Below are 20,572 nucleotides of genomic sequence, written 5' to 3'. Positions count from 1 at the left end.
CTCACACTGGACAGCCAGTTCCTGAGCTTAGAGGCAGCCAGAAAGGCATCAGGCACAGGTTGGGTTTTTGTTCATTTTTCTTAAGTGATCAAGTGTCTATTCTGCGATTGCACTTGGGCTCCCTAGTTGGGGGGTGGATAGGAACTGCTGCATTGCAAAGTGGGACTCTTCCATCTGTCATGGCTGCTTACTAATTGGAATGCTTGGAGCTAGGAGTTGCCACAAAGTCGTAACCTATGGATCTCTAGACCAAGCAGCTGCATAGTATCACCCTCCCCCCCCCAGAGTATCTGGACCTGTTGGTGGAGAAAACTAGGAAACCCAAGGCTCATTCCAGCAAGGAAGATCCAGATTCTCATGGAGGGCAGAGTCAGTGTCTCATCTCCCACTGCCCCTCCCCCCCATGGGGGCTTGGAGACCTCAGCAGAGGGAAGACAGACAAGAGATGAATGTTAGAGAAATAGAGCATTTATTATAGCTTGAAGGGCTGGTTATTCCTTCTCTGATGCATCTGTATTCAAGTTGTAGTCTATGCTGGATTCTCTCTGATCCTTCTGTATCTCTTCAGCAGTCACAAGGGCACTCACCACAGTCTGCAGCTCTGTATGGTAGGGGTACTCCTTCCTCTTCCTCAGCAGCCTTTGCCCTTTGCTGCTCTGGTATGACCGGAACAAGGCCAGAGCCAGAGCCAAGAGGCCTCCTACAAAGAGGGCTCCCACCAGACAGCTACCCACAAAAGCAACACCCACCAGCAGAAGCTTCTTCAGGGTGTGGCATCGTTCTAGGGGACAGAGACATTTAGGGGTTGAGTCCAGACCAAGTGGACCAAAGAAAAATGTAGCCCCAGGAGAAGCCAGTCTCCTATGAGCCCTGCATTTGTGTATCGGCTCCCAGTGCCTAGCCATTCATTAGATGCCACCTACAGAGAAATGCCCAGAACTGCTGTTACAAGCAGTGCCAGCTGGGAGCTACAAAACCAAGTACTGCCTTCTTGCTCAGCAGAGAAGAGTGCCATCAGAGCTTTTACCATTAGTCTAACCATTTCCAGGTGTTGTAGGGATGGAAGGACCCTGAGTCTAAGTTACTCACTCCCACTTCCCTCCCAGTACAATGAGTTTGTCAGGTCTCATTCACACCTACCTTCATACCATGGAGCCTCTTCCTTGTGCACTGTCAAGGGGCCAGCTACCTTTCTGTGGAGCATCCCTTCACCTACAAACTCTGTAGGAAAAACAGGTCTTTGGATAACCCAGTCTGAGCATGGGTAGTCGCTTTACTACAGAGGCTGAGCACAGCCATGGAGACCTATGGGATGGCTACAGCCACCTTCATTCCACAAGGAGATGGAGGCTACAGGTCCAAGCTAGTCAGCACAGGCTGCATAACCAAAACTCCCTCAATATGGTGAAAAGAGTAGGAGTTACTTATGTGAGAGAGTTCAATACCCACCTCAGGTGCCTTAGCTTGATTTGATTTGGCAAGGTGGCTTGATACCATGTAGCCCCCACCATCCTTGTGCTGCATATGATGGAGCGGAGGCTGCCCACAGTCTGATGTTAGATGGGGCCTTTGTGTTTGTGTCCCCACCAGAGCAGGGAGATGGTTGTGACCGGCTCCTGTTGGATAGCTAGAATTTCCCCCTCCTCATGATGTATTGAGGCTCACAGAAGAGGGCCAGTCAAGATCACATTTCCTCAACATTGCCCCATTCTTGTTGGCTGCATTATTGCCCTCAAAACCACACAAGTCCAGTGGAGAGCCCAATGCTAACTGGCCACAGCAGAGTGGATGATACCAGGAACCCAGAAGCTCTCCCACTCTGGACAGATGAGACACCCTCTTATGGCATTGCTGCTAGGTCCTGCCTGCAGTCTGCTGAGACAGCCCCAGCAGAGAACATCTGTTTCTCTGCAGCCAAGACAGAGTGACCACACCCCAGTCTCCCCACATTGTTTGGGGAGCACTCACCAATTGGCTATACAGTATCAAGCATGCAGAGAAGAAAAGGGACACAGGGTCCTGGTACCTCTTAGTTCTCCTGGAGGAGTGGGATCAGCAGGGCAGTGGCTGTCACAGCAGCTACACTTTAAGTTCTGGGAAGGGTCCTCGAGGTTCTGCCAGCTGGAGATAGTGAGAGGAAGGAGTCACTGGGCAGCAGTCCCTGCACAGCACATCTGGGATCAGGAGTGGTCCCACAGGGAGGGTACCCCATATAGCCCCACAAGCAGGCACTTTGAGGACAGGCCAGCCCCACACCATTATAGCCTTGGCGTCTCTGCAGAGGCTGCCAGTTGGTGACAGCTGTGATGGCCATTTCCATGTGGCAGCTTGCCCACTAGAACTGAATGGAAACCCACTGCTTCACATAGGCTACTCAATCAAATGGTCACTACTGATCAGAGCTGGATTCAAGCCAGCTTCCTGGACATACTCTCCCAGCAGGGTGTTTTGTTGGCAGGGGGCCACATTTAATCCAGGTGGCCACATTCAAGCCATTGGTGGCTCAGATTTAGTCATATGCCCTCCTCTGCAAGCATAGCCCAGAGAGCCTTCTCTAGGCACTGTCTGACAGATGCTCTGGAGTGGTGTCTTGTTTGTGCTCAGATGTGAAAAAGCACTTCCCCAGAGGCAACTGTTGCAGCAGCCCTGCCAGCTGCTTCTTACATGGGAGAGCCCCACTAGTCTCAGTGTTATGGGGCATTTTGGTCACAGCCCCCAGAAATGCACTGAGAATGGCTGAGCAGACCTGAAGGAGGTCCTGTTGTAATAGCAGGACTTCTTCCCCAGGCGTGTGAGGCTCTCCTGACCCCATGCAGTCAGCAGGCAGTGAATGTAGATCTGAAAGAGACAACTTGTGCTCAGAGCAAACCCTAAGCTCCCACCCCAGATTGACCAGCAGCACCTGGGGTATGAGTTTACATGCAGGCTAGACTGCAGAGGGATTGAGCTCAAGGTCATGGTCAGAGCAGCCAGGGGAAACCCTTGGGCCAAGCCTCATCTTGGATGAAGCCTGCACTGACTGACAATTTCATCTGATGTTCTAAGTTTGGAGGGAGCCTGGCAGGTGTCCAGAAGCAGATGGGATGGTGGGCTTGCCCACTGCCATGCCACTGCCATACATGCAGCCTTCCCACTCCAGGCAGGCCCAGAGCCACTGGGGAACAGAGGTGAAGCTAGTGCACAAATGAGGGCCCGGGAAGAGTTGGCTGTCTGGAGAGGCAGTGCACAGGGAGCCCACAGCTGAATGATCCTGAGGGCTGAGCCAAGCACAAGCCTCTCTTCTGAACCATTGCTGTACATGCTTGTGTTGAGATGGGGCAAGGGGCAGCCAGCTCAGCCAGTCTGGCTACTGCACATGTTCCAGGACAGACATCTCCCTGAAAGCCCCAGCTACGTTGTTGGAGATGCAAGCTGGTGCCCCGCAAGGGGTGCTCATGGGCATCTTAGCATGGGCAATAGGGCAGGACATAGCACTGCCTTCCTAGATCAGTCTTGCATGGCAAGGATAACCACCTGGTACCAGCCAGGTAGATTCAGGGGCAGTTAAAGCACCCAGCTAACAGAGAGGAGACTTTGGGATCCTTGTAGGAGGATCTGGATTCCAGTTAAGGTGGCTTTCACCAAGCAGTTCCTGCTTTTCTGGCTTAGCCGGGAGGGGCAGGCAGAGTCTCTCATAGGGCACCGTCTGTTCAGAATCCTGATTCTGAAGCAGGACAGGCAATTGCTGCCGAGTGCCTTGGCCAGGCTGCAAAGTACAGGCAGCTCCACTCAGTCGCTGCAGGGAGCTTGTTAAAGGCTCCCAAGTCTGCTTCTTAGTTAGCAGCATCTGAGGAGGCAGATGCCCTCCTCTATCAGCCCCTGGCTGAGCCGAGCTGCTCCTTTCAGCAACTAGCAGAGCAATGCCTGAGGGCACAGCCAGCCACACTCCCCACCCATAGTGGGGCCTCACCTTTTCCTCTGGTTCTCCAGCCAGCATGAAAGCCTGGATGGCAAACTGCAAGGCAGAATCCTCCGGCCGACGCCAGATGGCAATGTCTCCAGACTCCCCCCCATGCAGACACCTGGGGGAGACAAGGGAGCCAGCCAGGGATGCCTTGAGCCCAGGGTCATGGCCTCCAGAAGGGGGAAGGGATCAGAGGAAGTGCCCTCCCCAGCAGTGATGTGCAGTGGGTGCAGACTGAGTAAGGGTTGTCATGTTACTGACCAGGCTGCCGTTCTTCCCATTGACTTGTCCTAGACTCCCCAATACCAAGGTGGTGGGCACAGCCCAGGAAGAGACTCCCTCAAGTGTATGCATTGGAGTTACATGTTCCCCTGCGAGAGCAAGGGATCCCCACCCCCCTACATCCGAGAGAGTAAACAGGGATGACTGCGGGTTTAATATAGGAACCAGCTGAGGGGCAAAGAGCACCTGCTCCCCTCACCCCCTCCCTGCTGTATTTTTGCTCCAGCGAAGTGCTGAAATCCAGCCTAGGGTGACCAGATATCAGGACTGTCCCTATAAAATTGGGACAGTCCTGATTTTTGGGTCTCTTATATAGGCTATTACCCTCAACCCGATTTCACATTTGTTGTCGGGTCACCCTAATCCAGACAGCAGGATAGAATGCATGTCCATGTGTTGGGAGTGAGACCCCACAGCTGAGGGCATGCAGAACAAGCCCAAGCACCTCCTCAGTCTCTGATCTCCCCACCCTTTGCCCCCACTGACCCATGGTTGTTCACAATCACATAGATCCTCCTGGAATGGTTCAGGTGCTTTGCACGGGTCCCATAGCACTCATCCACATAGATCCTTGGGGAGACACCTGCACTGGATTCCACTCTGGCCTCAACATGGATGGGAGAGCCAGGGTTGTATGCTGGGGGCTCTGCCATCACACTGAAGTCCTCTGGGGGGGAGGGGAGGAGAGGATAGGTTACACGTGCCAATGCCTTGTACTATCCCAAATACGTCTGGAGCGCCTCTGAAGAGGTGCTCCTGTCTCATCCACCCAGTGACAGAGGGAGTGCCCCAAGGGCAAAGTACACCTTCTTGCCAGCATCTAGGGAGGTCATGGGATGGAGAAAGTCTGTATCAGGTCCTTGCACCCAGGAACAGCGAGCCATAGCTGTAACTAGGACTGTCTCTGCTCTCCAGAAGGGTCAAACCAGCAACTGCTCTTTCCTGGTTTCTTCAGCCCAGAAAAGGAGCAAGTAGTCAAGGGGCTGGATGAAGGCCACCTAGCCCTTGAGCTCAGTTTCCAATCCAGTTCAGATTGATTGAAACTAAGAGCTATTGCTTCCCAGGAGCCTATGGCTGGAGTCTGAGGTGTCAGAAGTTCAACTCCATGGTAAATGTTAAGATTGAGACCTACTCAGACTTGTGTTCTGGTGACAGGGATCACCCCCAATAGGCCACCAGCTAGTCCCCAGGAAGTATTATGGGACAATAGAGGAGTAGAGAACAAGCTACCCACTCACATGGTGGAGCATACAAACAGCTTAGGGTACAGGGAAGGTACTGAATGTCCCAGCTAGACAGAGGCAGGGCTAGAGGCTATTCTAATCCAGGAATTCTGTTGTTGTAACTACACAAGACTCCCATTTATGAAGCCCTCTGCTGAAGGGAGCCCCATATGCTGGCCCTTATACCTGCCACCCCAGGTATTTAATCCCAGTCATTAGGTTCATTCAGCTAGGTGCTGGAGCCAGTGTGTGTTGGGCCAGCAGAGGTTCAGCACTATAGAGCTGATCCACCCTTGGACCAGGGCAGAGGATGGCAGCTCCCCATGCTCAGGGTGAAAAAAGTGGTGCTAAACCACACTTCCAACATCTCTTGCAGGAAGTGCCTTTGGTTTCTCAGTGCGCGAAGCCCTGCACATGGGGCAGTCCAGGAAAGAATGGCGGGGGGGTAGGGGTGGGGAGAGAATACATCAATGGTCACCACTGATGAGATGAGCCCAAGATGCCTGTAGGCGGGCACATCCAGGAGCACGTTAACCAGATATCCATGGACAGATTGTTACCCTAGAGACAGCTGGCTTAAACTCATACTGACACCTAGGCAGTGGGGTGAGTGTTTACCAGGGTTGGTTTTGTACATGGGGTGGGGAGGACAAACAGAACAGAACATTGAGAAGGCAGAATGCTGCATCTCTTACACATGGCAACCTCACCAAGATCTGTAAGAAGGTCTCACCATTCAGGATCCTTAGGGTGAAGTTCATCTTCGCAGACTTTATGGAGTGGCCACCTTGCAGGACCTGGACATGAGCTGGTGTCCTAGCTGAGAGATGGCCAGCCACTGGGGTACCAGAGGGGGCTGAAGCAGCAGGCACCACCGTGGACACTGTATTGTAAGAGGAATCATCCCAGAAGGGGGACACTAGATCTTTGGCAGCTATGAGAGAAGAATTGAGAAACTAGACTTGAATCTACATTGAACAGCATCTGTAGGAACATAGAAAGTGTCAGATAGGACTGCTGGTCTGATCCAATCCCCAACAGTGTCCAACTGGAGAGACTTTAGAGGAATGTGTCTATAGGCTGCCCATGGGTGGGGGGGGAAAAATCTATCATTAAACACTCACCCCCCATTGCAAAGTTTGGTTTATGCCAGGATTTATTTAAACCTCAACATGGAAATGTTCTTGCTACCCACAGAGCATCTTAGTTTGGTGGAGTTCTTGACCTTGATGCATTTCAGTGGCATTGAGTTCCACAGACTTAGGCAAGTCTTGTCAGTTTTAAATTTGCTTCATTCCAATTTCACTGGTGTTCGTTTGTTCTAGGAATGCAAGAATGGGTGAGTAGGAGCATCTTGTCTACTTTCTATCCCATTCTTTAGACTGGAGACCTTCATCAGGCCCTCTGATTCATTGATGCACCATGCAGGCACCTCTCAGCCCTCCTCCTGCAGCATTCACCAGCCTAACTATGGCCACAGAACTGGCCAAGTGGGAGCTCCACCACCACAGAGGGACCTACTAAAATATGGAGGGACTAACCCGAGACCTGCAGCACTGTAAGAGAGGGACCATTAAACATACATGGGTTTCTAGGTAGCTGGCCTTTCCTCCCATGAAGAGGTTTGACCCAAAGGCAGGTCCTTTCTGGAAGGAGGGGTTGGATAGTAATTAAAAGGACTAGTGAGCAGCTCCCAGAAGGAAGGGGACAAGAGCACCAAGCGGCTCATCCTCCAGGAAGTCATCCATGGGATGGGGTGAAGGAAATATGGCCCTATAAACATGTAACCAACTTCTGCACTTAGGGGACTGCCTGGCTAAGTTGCAACCTTCAGGTCAGCGGTATTTTGCCAAGTAGCAGCCCACCAAGCCACAGGCAAGCCCTGCCTAACCTAATGAGGGGATGGCAGTGATACAGGGCGAGGAATAGAGAATGAGCTCCACAGAGTTTCAAGGATGCTGCTGCAGATCTGCTGAGGGCCTAACCCAAGATGGAAGTAGCTAGTATCAGCTCATGGGCTTTTGCAGGGCTTGACCTGCCCGACCCAGGAGGCCAAGGGTGTCTCACCATTCAGGACTTTATGGAAGAAGCTCATCTTTGCAGACCGTGCAGTTGTGGCGTCTTGCCGATTGTGACCTGTGGCGATAGCTGCTGCTGCAGTTGGGTGCAAGGAGCCATTCCATTGGGTGGGAACTAGCTCCGGGACAACTAGAGAAGGAAACCTTTGATTATTGCCAACTCAGCCTGGGTTAGTCGCTATGCTTAGAGTCTTACACCTCCACTCACAGTGCACAAGCCAGGCACCCAGCTAGCCTTCAGTCTCCTCAGCGTGGAGCAAGATGGTAAATCCTACCGATTCCTAGGATACAAGGAATCACAACAAGGCAGGGAATTTGTTCATTTAAATCCAAAGTTATCACATGGTAGGGGGCTAGTTACAGAAAAACCCAGCCATGCTGGGGAAGCAGGACCCAGCAAGGAGGACAGACCCCAAGAGAAGAGCTCATATAGGTTGAGAACTTCTTTCAGAGCAGGGAACATCCAGGCAGAGAGGGATTGTCCAGACTGGGGTGCAGGCAGTTATACAGTGAGTGAAGTATTACCACTCCCCAGCCCAGGGCTTAGAAGTTGGGGGAAGACAGATAAAGGGGGACAGAGGCAGATCTCTCCCCTCTTGTGGCCTACATATGAAGTCAGTGGATGCTCCAGCTCCTAGGGGTCAGGTGTCCACATCCCCAGCTGGCACCATTGTTATCAGTCACAGCAGGAACTGAAGGGAACATGGAGTGGGTAAAGTCCAATGTTGCCAATGCTGGATTCATAAGAGACTCTCATAGCATTTGGTGGTTTTCTTAAAGCCCCAGCTCCTGTAATCATGTGAGTGTGGGGAGTCTCAGCTTTCATTTAATAGTGAGTTTCTAACCTTATGGTATAGAAGAGCTTGAAAGTGACTTGAGTGCACCCTAAAGGCTCAGAAACCAGAAGTAAATAGAGATTTATTAAGACACATGGCATTCTCTATAAAAACGATCTCATGATTTGAAAGCTTGGGGTTGGTAATACCAAGAATCTGATTCTCTCTCCCCCCTCCCCAGCTCTCAAATCCTCACACAGGGCCTGGGGAATGGGGATGTGAGCTAGAGACCATTTTAGCCTCCAGGGCTAAGATGCACCTTTCTCCTGCATTAAACCCCAGCATGGCATTTCAGTCTACAGCTTGCTCCCTAGACACTAAACAAGCCCATTTTCCTTGGGCACAGAGTTTTCATTAGCCCAATGATCGGATAGCAATTTAGTCTAGTGCCAGAGGACACCACAACAGTTCCTAGCCTGCTCAAGGGTAATAAAAGCCCTAACTTTTTGCTGTCCACTCCTCCCTCAACACCCGGTTACAAGAAGCCCTCATAGATCAGCTGTGACTCCTTTAGGCAGATACCTGTGTCTTTCTGCTTCTCTTCGCTGCATGAGGCACAGGTGCTACCACAGGGGAATGGTGGAAAATCAAGTGGAAGCAAGTCAAGATTGAATGTCTAAGAAGTCATGCTATAGCTCAGAGAAGAGGGGTTTTTTGGGGGGCACACAGGGGAGAAAGGAGTGTTTAACCTTTGTTATGCAGGTGGTCAGACTAGAGGCTCTGAATGGTTCCTTCTGGCCTTAAGTTCTATGAAATGCAGCAAGAGCAGGCTGGACTTTTGGTGGAACTGTGCCTTTGTTACAAAAAAAAAAAAAAAAGAAAGAGGAGACATGCCTGTCTCTAGATGGCTTCCTCTCACATAGAGAGAGGTCAGCCAGTGAGCAGAGCTAGAGAGCAAGCTGTATATCCGCAGCACATATGCATCCTAGTGAGCTAACCACTAGAAGGTTTCAGGGCAACACTACTTTGTTCCTTAGAACGATCACACTCACCTCCAAAACAAGGGGAGCAGTCTGCTTTGTCTCTTCAAGGCAGAGAGACCATAACATGAGAGGCACAACCTTCCCCACAGCAGGCTGCTACTAGGCCCATATCACATCTTCCCCACAGAGCCCCATAGCCTGCAAGCAGGACCAGGAAAACTCCCATGCCATTTAAAGTGATGGCTTATCATTTTAATACCCCACACTTCTCAGTCAAGCAGACACCCTAGAAAGACTAGCCTAACCTAAGGCATCAGACACCATCTCACCCAGCACGCAGGAGTGCCCAAGCCTCCCAGTAGAGAGAACAAGAGGCCCTCATAGTAGGATTGCTAAGTAAAGATGTTACAGGGTAAGAAGTCTCAGATTACCTGGCACCCCAAACACTGCTACACACACAGCAGTAACCAGGACCACCCTCCAAGGAGCCATCCTGAAAAAGAAAAGATTCAGAGCACTACCTCCCAAGCCCCTGTAAATAGGCCCTCCAGCAGGTGCTCTGAGAGTGAACAAGCCCCACCTGAGTGAGCTTCAGCCCAAGAGCTCTGCCTCCTCATTGGGCAGTTCACCTGGATAACCACCTGGGTTGGGGGAGGGGGAAATCAATGCCAAAGCAAAAGCTCATAGAGATTCCCTGGGCACACCTGGATCAGCTTCATCCTTCACCTAGAATTGGGTCGCCTCCAGTCCCACGGATTTGGGGGGAGAGGGGGGGGAATCACAACCCATGTGGATTTAAGCACATAGTAAAAGTGCTGAGTGGAGACTCCTTATTCATTAGCTGACAAGTGCTTAATATCAGTGCTGGGAGCAGTGCTAAAGGTTCAGGGGTTCTGCTCAGCCCAAGCATCTAACATGTCCAGTGTTTTCTGACCCCCGGCTGTGAACAGCTCACTGGCTCTGGCTCTTCTATTGGCTTTTTAGTCTCTTGATTCCAGCAGGGCTGTATATGCCTTACAGATAATCAGCTGTGCAGGGATTGTTTATTTTTGGCAGTAACATAGCACCTAGAAGCTGCTACCTACTGAGACCTGAACTGCATCGCGTTAGGAGCTGTGCGTGCGCCTAGGAAGAGATAGCCCCTGCTCTGGTGATGGGGTTGCCGCACATATGGGACATCAGTGAGAGGTTTTCAAATCTCAGGCGAGATGGGGCACAGGTTTTGGGAGGAGGGTTGCGTCTCACCTTGTGAGAACCAGTTTCTCTGTCCCTATCAATTTCCTTGAGGTGTGGAATGGATGGGGGGAAGGGGTGTGCTCAGAGGGTGGACTGGGCCTGGGCCTGGGCCCAAGGAGTTCATGCCCCCAAAAGAGACTAGTTTGCAATCAAGGTGTAAGTAGTCTCAGAAGCACAGTTCTCTCCTTGCTTGTCTAGCCTGGGCAGCTCACAGAACTCTCTGGGGCTCCTGGTTGTGGGACCAGCCCCTGTCTTGCCTCTGCGGGCCTGGCAGTACCCTCTCCTCCCACCTGACCTTACTGTCTACAGTATTCATCCCCTCATTGTCCTCCGAGGTGACAGAATGGCTGGCATCCTGTAGGCCTCTGTATCCCAGCATGCTGCCTCTAGGGTTGCCAGGTGTCCGGTTTTCAGCTGGAACGCCCAGTTGAAAAGGGACCCTGGTGGCTCCAGTCAACACCGCTGACCAGGCCATTAAAAGACTGGTTGGCAGCGCAGTAGGGCTAAGGCAGGCTCCCTGCCTGCCATGGCTCTGCATGCCGTGCAGCTCCCAGAAGCAGCGGCATGTCCCTCCTCCGGCTCCTATGCATAGGGGAAGCCAGGGGGGCTCCACACGCTGCCCCCACCCCAAGCGCTGGCTCCACAGTGCCCATTGGCTGCACACTCCAGCCCCCTGCCTCAGCCCAGAGCCCTCCCATACTCCGAACTCCTCGGCTCCACCCCCCAGCCTGGAACACCCTCCTACACCCCAAGCCCCTCATCCCTGGCCCCCACCCCAGAACCCGCACCCCCAGCCAGAGCCCTCACCCTCTCCCACATCCTAACCCACTGCTTCAGCCAGAAGCCCCCTCCTGCACCCTCAACCCCTCATTTTTGGCCCATCCCAGAGCCTGCAGGCCCAGCCGGAGCCCGCACCCCCTCCCGCACCCCAACCCCCTGAACCAGCCCAGTGAAAATGAGTGAGTGAGGGTGGGGAGAGCGAGTGACAGAGGGAGGGGGGGGATGGAGTGAGCAGGGGCAGAGCCTCAGAGAAGGGTCAGAGCAGGGGGCAAAGCGACGGTGTTTGGTTTTGTGCAAGTAGAAAGTTGGCAACCCTAACTGCCTCTCCAGCCTGGCAGCCTCTGCCCCACTGCACTCACTGAGTCGCTGGGAAACGTGATGGTGGTTGCTGACAAGGGGTCTGGGCCTCCTCCACCTCCTCTTCCCTCTCAACACCCCCTCCAGGCTATATCAGGGCATTGGCGCCAATGCAGTGCCGGCAGGGTCAGGCCCAGAGACAGAGGCTGGGATGAGAAGTGGAGTTGCCCAAGTGGAGTGCAGGAAGCAATATGGTAGGACAGCTGCCCAGGAGAGCGAGGAGCCATGGGGATGGGGTGTGGAGCAGGGAGCTCTTGGCCACACACAGGAAATTCCTGCTATGGCTTTGGTCCCCGCTCATTGTCTTCGTTTAAGCATTTATATGACATCACTGTTGTTCAGACCTTCCCCGTCTCCCTGAAATAACCAGCAACCACAACCATAGAGTAGATGCTCCTTGGTGCCGCCTGCTCTTCCCTACGCCCCCCCACGCCACTGCTGGATCTTGAGCCAGGCTTCTATTGTGCCCCTGCTGCCCACACATTTCCTTCCACACCAGGAGGTGGTACTGCTGGGCGTATGAAGCTAGAAATCAGTTTTCCGCCTGCAGAAGGTTGTTATGTTGTGCTCAGCCCCCAGGTAACTGAGCACCTCTGAGTTTTCTTCCTTGTCCATGGGAAGCATGCCGCCCACCCCGTCCATCCCCTTCCATCCTCAGAGGCCCCGCCATGATTCCTGGGAGGTGCTTCTGCAGCATTGGAGGGAAGGGTCCAGGGGGCAGAGCTACAGCTATCCCTTCATGCACGCTACTGCCAGCTCAAGCAAATCAGGTTTCCCCGTGAAGTCATTCAGTCCAGCCCCACACCCCAGATACAAGGCTAACTATCTGTGTGTAACTGCCCCCAGACGCTGTGCTGTATTCTCAGATGTTAGGGCTGGTCAGAAAATGCGTTTTATTTTCCCACAAAAAATTGTATCTTTTTGGTAGAAAGTCACCAAACAGAAATATTTGGATTTGGAAATGCTGCTGCAGTGCTACATGGGAGTTGTAGTTCTGATGCCTCAGAGTGCCACTCTCGTGTATATGCCTGGCTCCCTTCTTGGACTACATTTCCCAAGATGCACCATGGTCTCACCTTTCGGTGAGGAGAAGCAGTGCTTTCTGGGAATCCCTGGCCATGGTGTATGAGGAAGATGGCTGGGGAGCATAAAGGAGAACAGGAACAGAAGGCTACAGAACTACAGCTCCCATATGGCACTACTGGGCCTTTCAGAACTGAACTACTTTGATTTTTGGCTGAAAACCCTAAACACTGGTTTGGGGCATTTTTTTCCTTTCACAAAAAGTGAAAATTTTCTGCCGAAAGCAGCCACTTCATGTGAAAAATTTTGCTGAGTAAAAAAATCAGATTTCCCATCAAAACACATCTTAGATGGAAAATGTTCATCCATCCCTATTAAATATGCACAGCACCTATCACTGTAGTATCTAAGTGCATTCCTGGGCTCCTACCACAGACAATCCCCTTCTGTCCTCCACTTGCTCAATGGATAAAAAGCAACAATGTTTCCTTCCTATAACTCACACCCATTCATCAGAAACTCATTCAACTTTATTGCTGATGCATTTCAGCAGCACCTCCCCGCCTTCCTGCTGAAGTCTGCTTACTAGGGGCTCGCTCCCCCAGGGTGGAGGGGCAGGGCAGACAGTTCTTCGACATAAGTGTATTTGAAATGAGGAGTTTTATCTCCTATGAGACCACAGCTCCCTGAGACCACAGTACATCGCATAGCATTAATTCCATGCTCCCCTTCTTGTGCAAATGACAAAGGGCACAGGGTTTTTTTCTTTTCACTTAGTCAGTCGCTGTTTAAGCTGTAACAATCTGGGGCCAGGGAAGCCTGCATGAAAGCATCTGGTGATCGGTTTGTCAGTGACCCTGCCGTGACGGACACAGAGCTGCTCTGGTCTAAATGATACAGAATGTGTGTTGGGATGGTTACTGCAAGAACCTATTGGGTTAGCTTAAAAACAGGGCTGTTAGGACAAACAAGCAGGAAGGGAAGAAGGATAGCTCAAAATAAGGCCCTGGTCAGCAAACATTTGAGTGTTGTCATGGGACAGTGGGAGGGCCACTGGCTCACGGGCTCTGACTTGGCCTCTGGCTGAGGCTGCAGGTTTTGACAAGCAGGGCCAAAGCCCAGGAACTGTCAAGAACAAGGAACTCGGGCTACATTATAAGGGACTTTCTCTCTACAGAGGGGCATGGTTGTTCAGGGGAACTAGACTAGGACAGGACCCTGCTGTGGTATCAGAAGAAGGTAGGCCTTCTTAGGTCCCCATCAAGGGGGCCAGGACTTCAGATGAGACAGCCATGTGTGAAGGCTATCCTCTAAATGCTTCGTTCCTACTGTTAAAACATCGGCTACCCTCAGCAGTAGCTGATGGGTCTTTTTCCCTCGGTGACACAGGGACACTGCCTTTCTCCAGCATGTGAAGACTGGGTAGAGGAAATCAATTTCTGATTCAATGGCCATGAAGGCGGTTCAGCAATGTGCTGTGGGGCATGGAGAGCATGACAAGGCTCTGAAGCTGTCCTGGCCACCCACTGCACCTAAGGAAGTCCCCAGCCGTAACGATTCTTCATGCTGCTGGAATCTGGCTTCCGTGGCTGAGAGAGTGGGACGGTCCCTGTGCAGCGGCTTTCTCACTCAGAAATTTCTCGCAACTCTCATCCCATTAACATCTTATCAAATCTCATTAACATCATATCACTAATTCAAGTCCTGCGGCGATGGGGGCGTGGCAAAGCGACTGTGGAGACGCCCACTGGCGGTCGTAGCCACAATCCTGCGCGTAGGTGGCCTTGGGGCTAGTGGCCATTCAGCTCCATCCCAGGGCAGTGGAGAAATTCGGCAGCACCCTAGGTGATGGAGCAGTCCTTATTAGGAAAGCACTGCTCACCCTTGGTAAGGGAGGGGCTAGAAAAGGTGCTTTAGACATAACACCTGCCCCATAACATCTGGCCAGACTACCACGGCTGGTAGATCATCCTTCAGTGGTTGAAAAACAATAAAGAAGAAAAGACTTACCCTAGGAGCATGGAATGTCTACACCCTTATGGACGGAGGGGATACACAAAGGCCTGAGAGAAGAACGGCTCTTGTCTCCAGAGAACTTGCCTGCTACAACATTGATATTGCAGCACTCAATGAGACGAGACTGGCCGGAGGAGGTTCCATCAGTGAGCTAGAAGGTGATTACACTTCCTTTTGGAAAGGAAAAGCAGAGAATGAAGACAGGATCCATGGCGTCAGATTTGCAATAAGAATGTCTCTCCTGAAAAAACTCCCTGACCTCCCTGTTGGCCTGAATCAAGAGTTCATGGAACTTCAGTTCCCCTGAATCCTTTATGGCACGTCACTATTATCAGTGCCTGTGCACCTACACTGCCCAACACATAGGAAAGCAATGAGCAGTTCTACTCTGACCTGAACTTCATCACTGGATCAACCCTGCAAATGACAAGCTCATCCTCCTGGGAGACTTTAATGCTAGAGTTGGTAGAGACAGCAGTGGCTGGAGAGGTGTGATAGGATGACATGGACTAGAAAGATGAACAGCAATGGACTCCTCTTGGGTAAATGTGCAGAACACAGTCTGCTCATCACTAACACCATCTTTAGGCAAAATGATAAATATAAAATGACATGGATGCACCCATAGTCCAAACAGTGGCACCTGATCCACTATGTTATCACCTACCAATGAGATGTCTGTGATGTCAGAATTAACAGAGCCATGTGTACTGCAGAATGCTGGGCAGACCACATATTGGTAAGAGCAGTGCTCAACCTGCATATTGTCCCTTGACAGCATAGGTGTCCCAAACTTAATAGAACAGCCTTCAACAGAGCAAAGCTCAAGCACAATAACTATCAGGTGCAGTTTCAGAAGTCACTTGATGACAAGCTTTTTTCATGCCTGCTAATTCCTGGCAACCCAATAGAAAAATTGAACCAGTTCAAATATGTGATTATTGACACAGCTAAATCAGTGCTTGGGCCAAAGAAAATGGTGCACCAGGATTGGTTCGATGAGAACAGCGAGGACATCTCCAAACTCCTAAGTGACAAGGAGAAAGCATTTGTTGAATGGTGTGATAATCTCACTTCCATCTCAAAGAAAGATAGATTTAAGTACCTACCGAGCAAGGCCCAGTCTGAACTGAGGAGAATGCAGGATGAGTGGTGGGAGAGGAAAGCTGCAGAAGTCCAGCATTACGCAGATACAAACAACGCAAAGATGTTCTTTGACTCTCTCAAAGCAGTCTACAGACTATCTAAATCTGGCAAAGCCCCCTTGAACTCGGCAGAGAGCACAATTCTCATCAAAGACAAGGAGGGAATCGTACAGAGATGGACTGAACACTTCAATAGTCTACTCAATAGACCATCCACAGTCATTTGGCGTGTCCTTGATCATTTACCTGAGAAACCTATCAAAGAGGATCTCGATCTCCCTCCCTTCCAGTTGAGGAAGTTATAAAGCCATCTGTCATAAATATAAAGGGAAGGGTAAACACCTTTAAAATCCCTCCTGGCCAGAGGAAAAACCCTTTCACCTGTAAAGGGTTAAGAAGCTAGGATAACCTCGCTGGCACCTGACCAAAATGACCAATGAGGAGACAAGATACTTTCAAAAGCTGGGGGGAGGGAGAAACAAAGCCTCTCTCTCTGTGTGATGCTTTTGCTGGGGACAGAAGAGGAATGGAGTCTTAGAACTTAGTAAGTAATCTAGCTAGATATGCGTTAGATTCCTATTTCTTTAAATGGCTGAGAAAATAAGCTGTGCTGAATGGAATGGATATTCCTGTTTTTGTGTCTTTTTGTAACTTAAGGTTTTGCCTAGAGGGATTCTCTCTGTTTTGAATCTAATTACCCTGTAAGGTGTTTAACATCCTGATTTTACAGAGGTGATTCTTTTTATTTTTTTTTGTTTTGTTTTCTTTCTAACTCTTGGGAGTAAAGTTAGTTAAAAACCAGAGAGATTAGGATGACAGACTCCACGGTTCAACAAAAGCTGGAATTAGCCAGATTTGAGGCTGAGGAAAAACAAAAGGAACATGAAAGACGGGTAGAACTCAGATGGATGGAGATGGAGGAGAAGGAAAAAAAGAGAGGAAACATGCACTGGAGATGGAGAAGGCAAAGGCTCAGCAGAATATACCAACAAACCCTAGCAATCCTTCTCCAGGTACCACTTCCCATCCCAGAAAGTTCCCCACCTACAAGGCAGGCGATGATACCAGGGCCTTCTTAGAAAACTTTGAAAGGGCCTGCCTTGGGTACAGCATCTCTACAGACGAATACATGGTAGAGCTGAGGCTGCAGCTCAGTGGACCCTCAGCTGAGGTGGTGGCTGAAATGCCTAAGGAACACATGCACAAGTATGAACTGTTTAAAACCAAGGCGAGAGTCCGAATGGGGCTAACACCCGAGCATTCCCGTCAGCGGTTCAGAGCCCTAAGGTGGAAACCAGACGTGTCATTTACCCGACATGCCTACCACATTGTGAAACATTGGGATGCCTGGATATCGGGAGCAAGTGTTAAATCTCCAGAAGATTTGCCCTTCCTAATGCAAATGGAGCAGTTCTTAGAGGGTGTTCCTGAGGAAATAGAAAGATACATCCTAGATGCGAAACCCAAAACTGTAATCGAGGCGAGGGAGATTGGAGCCAAATGGGTGGAGGTGGCAGATAAGAAAAAAAACTGGTCGCAGTTGGAGCGGATACCAGAAGGGACAACCTCAGACCACACCCTACTACCAGGGGCAGCCCAAGGCCCCACCTACCCCCCAAGGAACCCTCCAGCCACCTTATCGTCCCGCCACACCGTTCTCCAGCAACCCCCCTCGCCCCAGTGACCCGTCAGCTGGACGATGTTTTAAATGTAACGAGCTGGGGCATGTAAAGGCCAACTGCCCCAAGAAACCCAACAGATTACAGTTCATTGCACCGGAATCACACCAGAGGTCCTCAGGCCCAGATACCTCCCAGATACCCTTGGAGCGGAGGGAAACTGTGAGTGTGGGCGGGAAGAAGGTCACCGCGTGGAGGGACACCGGAGCCCAAGTGTCAGCTATCCATGCTTCCTTAGTGGACCCCAATTTAATCAACCCAGAGATCCAAGTGACGATTCAACCCTTCAAGTCCAACTCTTTCAATTTGCCTACAGCCAAGTTGCCTGTCCAGTACCAGGGCTGGTCAGGAACGTGGACTTTTGAAGTCTATGATAATTATCCCATCCCCATGCTGTTGTGGGAAGACTTGGCCAATCATGTGAAGCAGGCCAAGAGGGTGGGAACGGTCACTCGCAGCCAGGCTAAATCAGCTGTCCTGCCTAGCTCTGTTCCGGAAACTTCGACCAGGACCTGGTCAGAGGTGATGGAACTGGACCCCAGGCCAATGTCTACAACAGCAGTAGTGGTTCCAGTCCCAGAGACCCAGACGGAACCAGCCCCAGAACCAGAACCGGCGGAACAACCAGCACCAGACCCACTGCCAGCACTGAACCCAGTGCTTGCAATCCCAACACCAGAGGGCCCCACTGAACCTGAACCGGCAGCAGCCAATAACCCTACACAAGAGGCTCAGCTGGAGCCTGAACCCCAACATAGTGCACCAGCGGAGAGCGGTTCACAGTCAACGGAAACAGCCCCATCCCCTACATCGCTTCCAGAGGCGCCAAGCCTAGGTCCACAATCCAATGAGGAACTGATGTCTCCAGCATCAAGGGAACAGTTCCAGACCAAACAGGAAGCAGATGAAAGCATCCAGAGAGCTTGGATGGCAGCACAGAGCAACCCACTGCCTCTCAGCTCTTCTAATCGATCCAGGTTTGTTGCAGAAAGAGGATTTTTATACAAGGAAACTCTTTCTGGTGGACACCAGGAAGACTGGCATCCTCAGAGACAGTTGGTAGTTCCAACTAAATACCGGGCCAAGCTCTTGAGCTTAGCCCACGATCATCCTAGTGGCCATGCTGGGGTGAACAGGACCAAAGACTGTTTGGGGAGGTCATTCCACTGGGAGGGAATGGGCAAGGATGTTTCTACCTATGTCCAGTCTTCTGAGGTGTGCCAAAGAGTGGGAAAACCCCACGACCAGGTCAGAGCCCCTCTCCAGCCACTCCCCATCATTGAGGTTCCATTTCAGCAAGTAGCGGTGGATATTCTGGGTTCTCTTCCGAAAAAGACACCCAGAGGAAAGCAGTACATACTGACTTTCATGGATTTTGCCACCCGATGGCCGGAAGCAGTAGCTCTAAGCAACACCAGGGCTAAAAGTGCGTGCCAGGCACTAGCAGACATTTTTGCCAGGGTAGGTTGGCCCTCCGACATCCTCACAGATGCAGGAACTAATTTCCTGGCAGGAACTATGGAAAGCCGTTGGGAAGCTCATGGGGTGAATCACTTGGTTGCCACCCCTTACCACCATCAAACAAATGGCCTGGTGGAGAAGTTTAATGGAACTTTGGGGGCCATGATACGTAAATTCGTAAATGAGCACTCCAATCATTGGGACCTAGTGTTGCAGCAGTTGCTTTTTGCCTACAGAGCTGTACCACATCCCAGTTTAGGGTTTTCACCATTTGAACTTGTATATGGCCACGAAGTTAAGGGGCCATTACAGTTGGTGAAGCAGCAATGGGAGGGATTTACACCTTCTCCAGGAACTAACATTCTGGATTTTGTAACCAACCTACAAAACACCCTCCGAACCTCTCTAGCCCTTGCTAAAGAAAACCTCCAGGATGCTCAAAAAGAGCAAAAAGCCTGGTATGATAAACATGCCAGAGAGCATTCCTTCAAAGTAGGGGACCAGGTCATGGTCTTAAAGGCGCTCCAGGCCCATAAAGTGGAAGTGTCATGGGAAGGGCCATTCACGGTCCAGGAGCACCTGGGAGATGTTAATTATCTCATAGCATTCCCCACCTCCAACCGAAAGTCTAAGGTATACCATATTAATGCTCTAAAGCCCTTTTATTCCAGAGAATTAAAGGTTTGTCAGTTTACAGCCCAGGGAGGAGATGACGCTGAGTGGCCTGAAGGTGTCTACTACGACGGGAAAAGTGCTGGTGGTGTGGAAGAGGTGAACCTCTCCATGACCCTTGGGCGTATGCAGCGACAGCAGATCAAGGAGCTGTGCACTAGCTACGCGCCAACGTTCTCAGCCACCCCAGGACTGACTGAACGGGCATACCACTCCATTGACACAGGTAATGCTCACCCAATTAAAGTCCAACCTTACCGGGTGTCTCCTCAAGCTAAAACTGCTATAGAACGGGAGATCCTGGATACGTTACAGATGGGTGTAATCCGCCCCTCTGGCAGTGCATGGGCATCTCCAGTGGTTCTAGTTCCCAAACCAGATGGGGAGATACAGCATTTAGCTTACGGTAGTCCACGCAAAAATGTAACTCGTCCCCTGACAACTATCTAATGCCACGCACAGATGAACTATTAGAGAAACTGGGATGGGCCCAGTTCATCTCTACCTTGGACTTAACCAAGGGGTACTGGCAGGTACGGCTAGATGAATCCGCCAAGGAAAGGTCAGCCTTCACCACACATGTCGGGCTGTATGAATTTAATGTACTCCCTTTCGGGCTGCGGAATGCACCCGCCACCTTCCAAAGACTTGTAGATGGTCTCCTAGCAGGATTGGGAGAATATGCAGTTGCCTACCTTGACGATGTGTCCATATTTTCGGATTCCTGGGCAGAACACCTGGAACATCTACAAAAAGTCTTTGAGCGCATAAGGGAGGCAGGACTAACTGTTAAGGCTAAGAAGTGTCAAATAGGCCTAAACAGAGTGACTTACCTTGGACACCAGATGGGTCAAGGAACTATCAACCCCTTACATGCCAAAGTGGATGCTATCCAAAAGTGGCCTGTCCCAAAGTCAA

General features: G+C 51.0%; 1 protein-coding gene across 1 annotated transcript; it reads right to left on the bottom strand.

Moving 5' to 3' along the window:
• Nucleotides 1–448: 448 nt before the first annotated feature.
• Nucleotides 449–9,828, bottom strand: LOC122463046 (zona pellucida sperm-binding protein 3-like). Its single transcript, XM_043529477.1, has 9 exons — nucleotides 9,717–9,828; nucleotides 7,516–7,656; nucleotides 6,182–6,382; nucleotides 4,712–4,892; nucleotides 3,950–4,061; nucleotides 2,747–2,838; nucleotides 2,027–2,121; nucleotides 1,141–1,221; nucleotides 449–781 (listed from the first exon to the last, which is right to left on the bottom strand). The coding sequence occupies exons 1-9, from the start codon at nucleotides 9,775–9,777 to the stop codon at nucleotides 492–494; spliced, it is 1,254 nt and encodes a 417-aa protein (XP_043385412.1). The 5' UTR covers nucleotides 9,778–9,828; the 3' UTR covers nucleotides 449–491.
• Nucleotides 9,829–20,572: the final 10,744 nt, after the last annotated feature.

The sequence above is a fragment of the Chelonia mydas genome, chromosome 15 (genome assembly GCF_015237465.2).
Source record: "Chelonia mydas isolate rCheMyd1 chromosome 15, rCheMyd1.pri.v2, whole genome shotgun sequence".
In the NCBI taxonomy this organism is placed as follows: Eukaryota; Metazoa; Chordata; order Testudines; family Cheloniidae; genus Chelonia; species Chelonia mydas.
Note: the sequence above shows the minus strand (reverse complement) of the source record. Positions and strands in the feature narration are given on the sequence as shown.

Coding starts and splice junctions, on each gene's coding strand:
- LOC122463046 (XM_043529477.1), bottom strand. CDS start 9,777: ATGGCTCCTTGGAGGGTGGTCCTGGTTACTGCTGTGTGTGTAGCAGTG. Junction 6,383..7,515: donor CTTCCATAAAGTCCTGAATG/GTGAGACACCCT, acceptor CTTCTCTCATAG/CTGCCAAAGATCTAGTGTCC. Junction 4,893..6,181: donor CACCCTAAGGATCCTGAATG/GTGAGACCTTCT, acceptor CCTCCCCCCCAG/AGGACTTCAGTGTGATGGCA.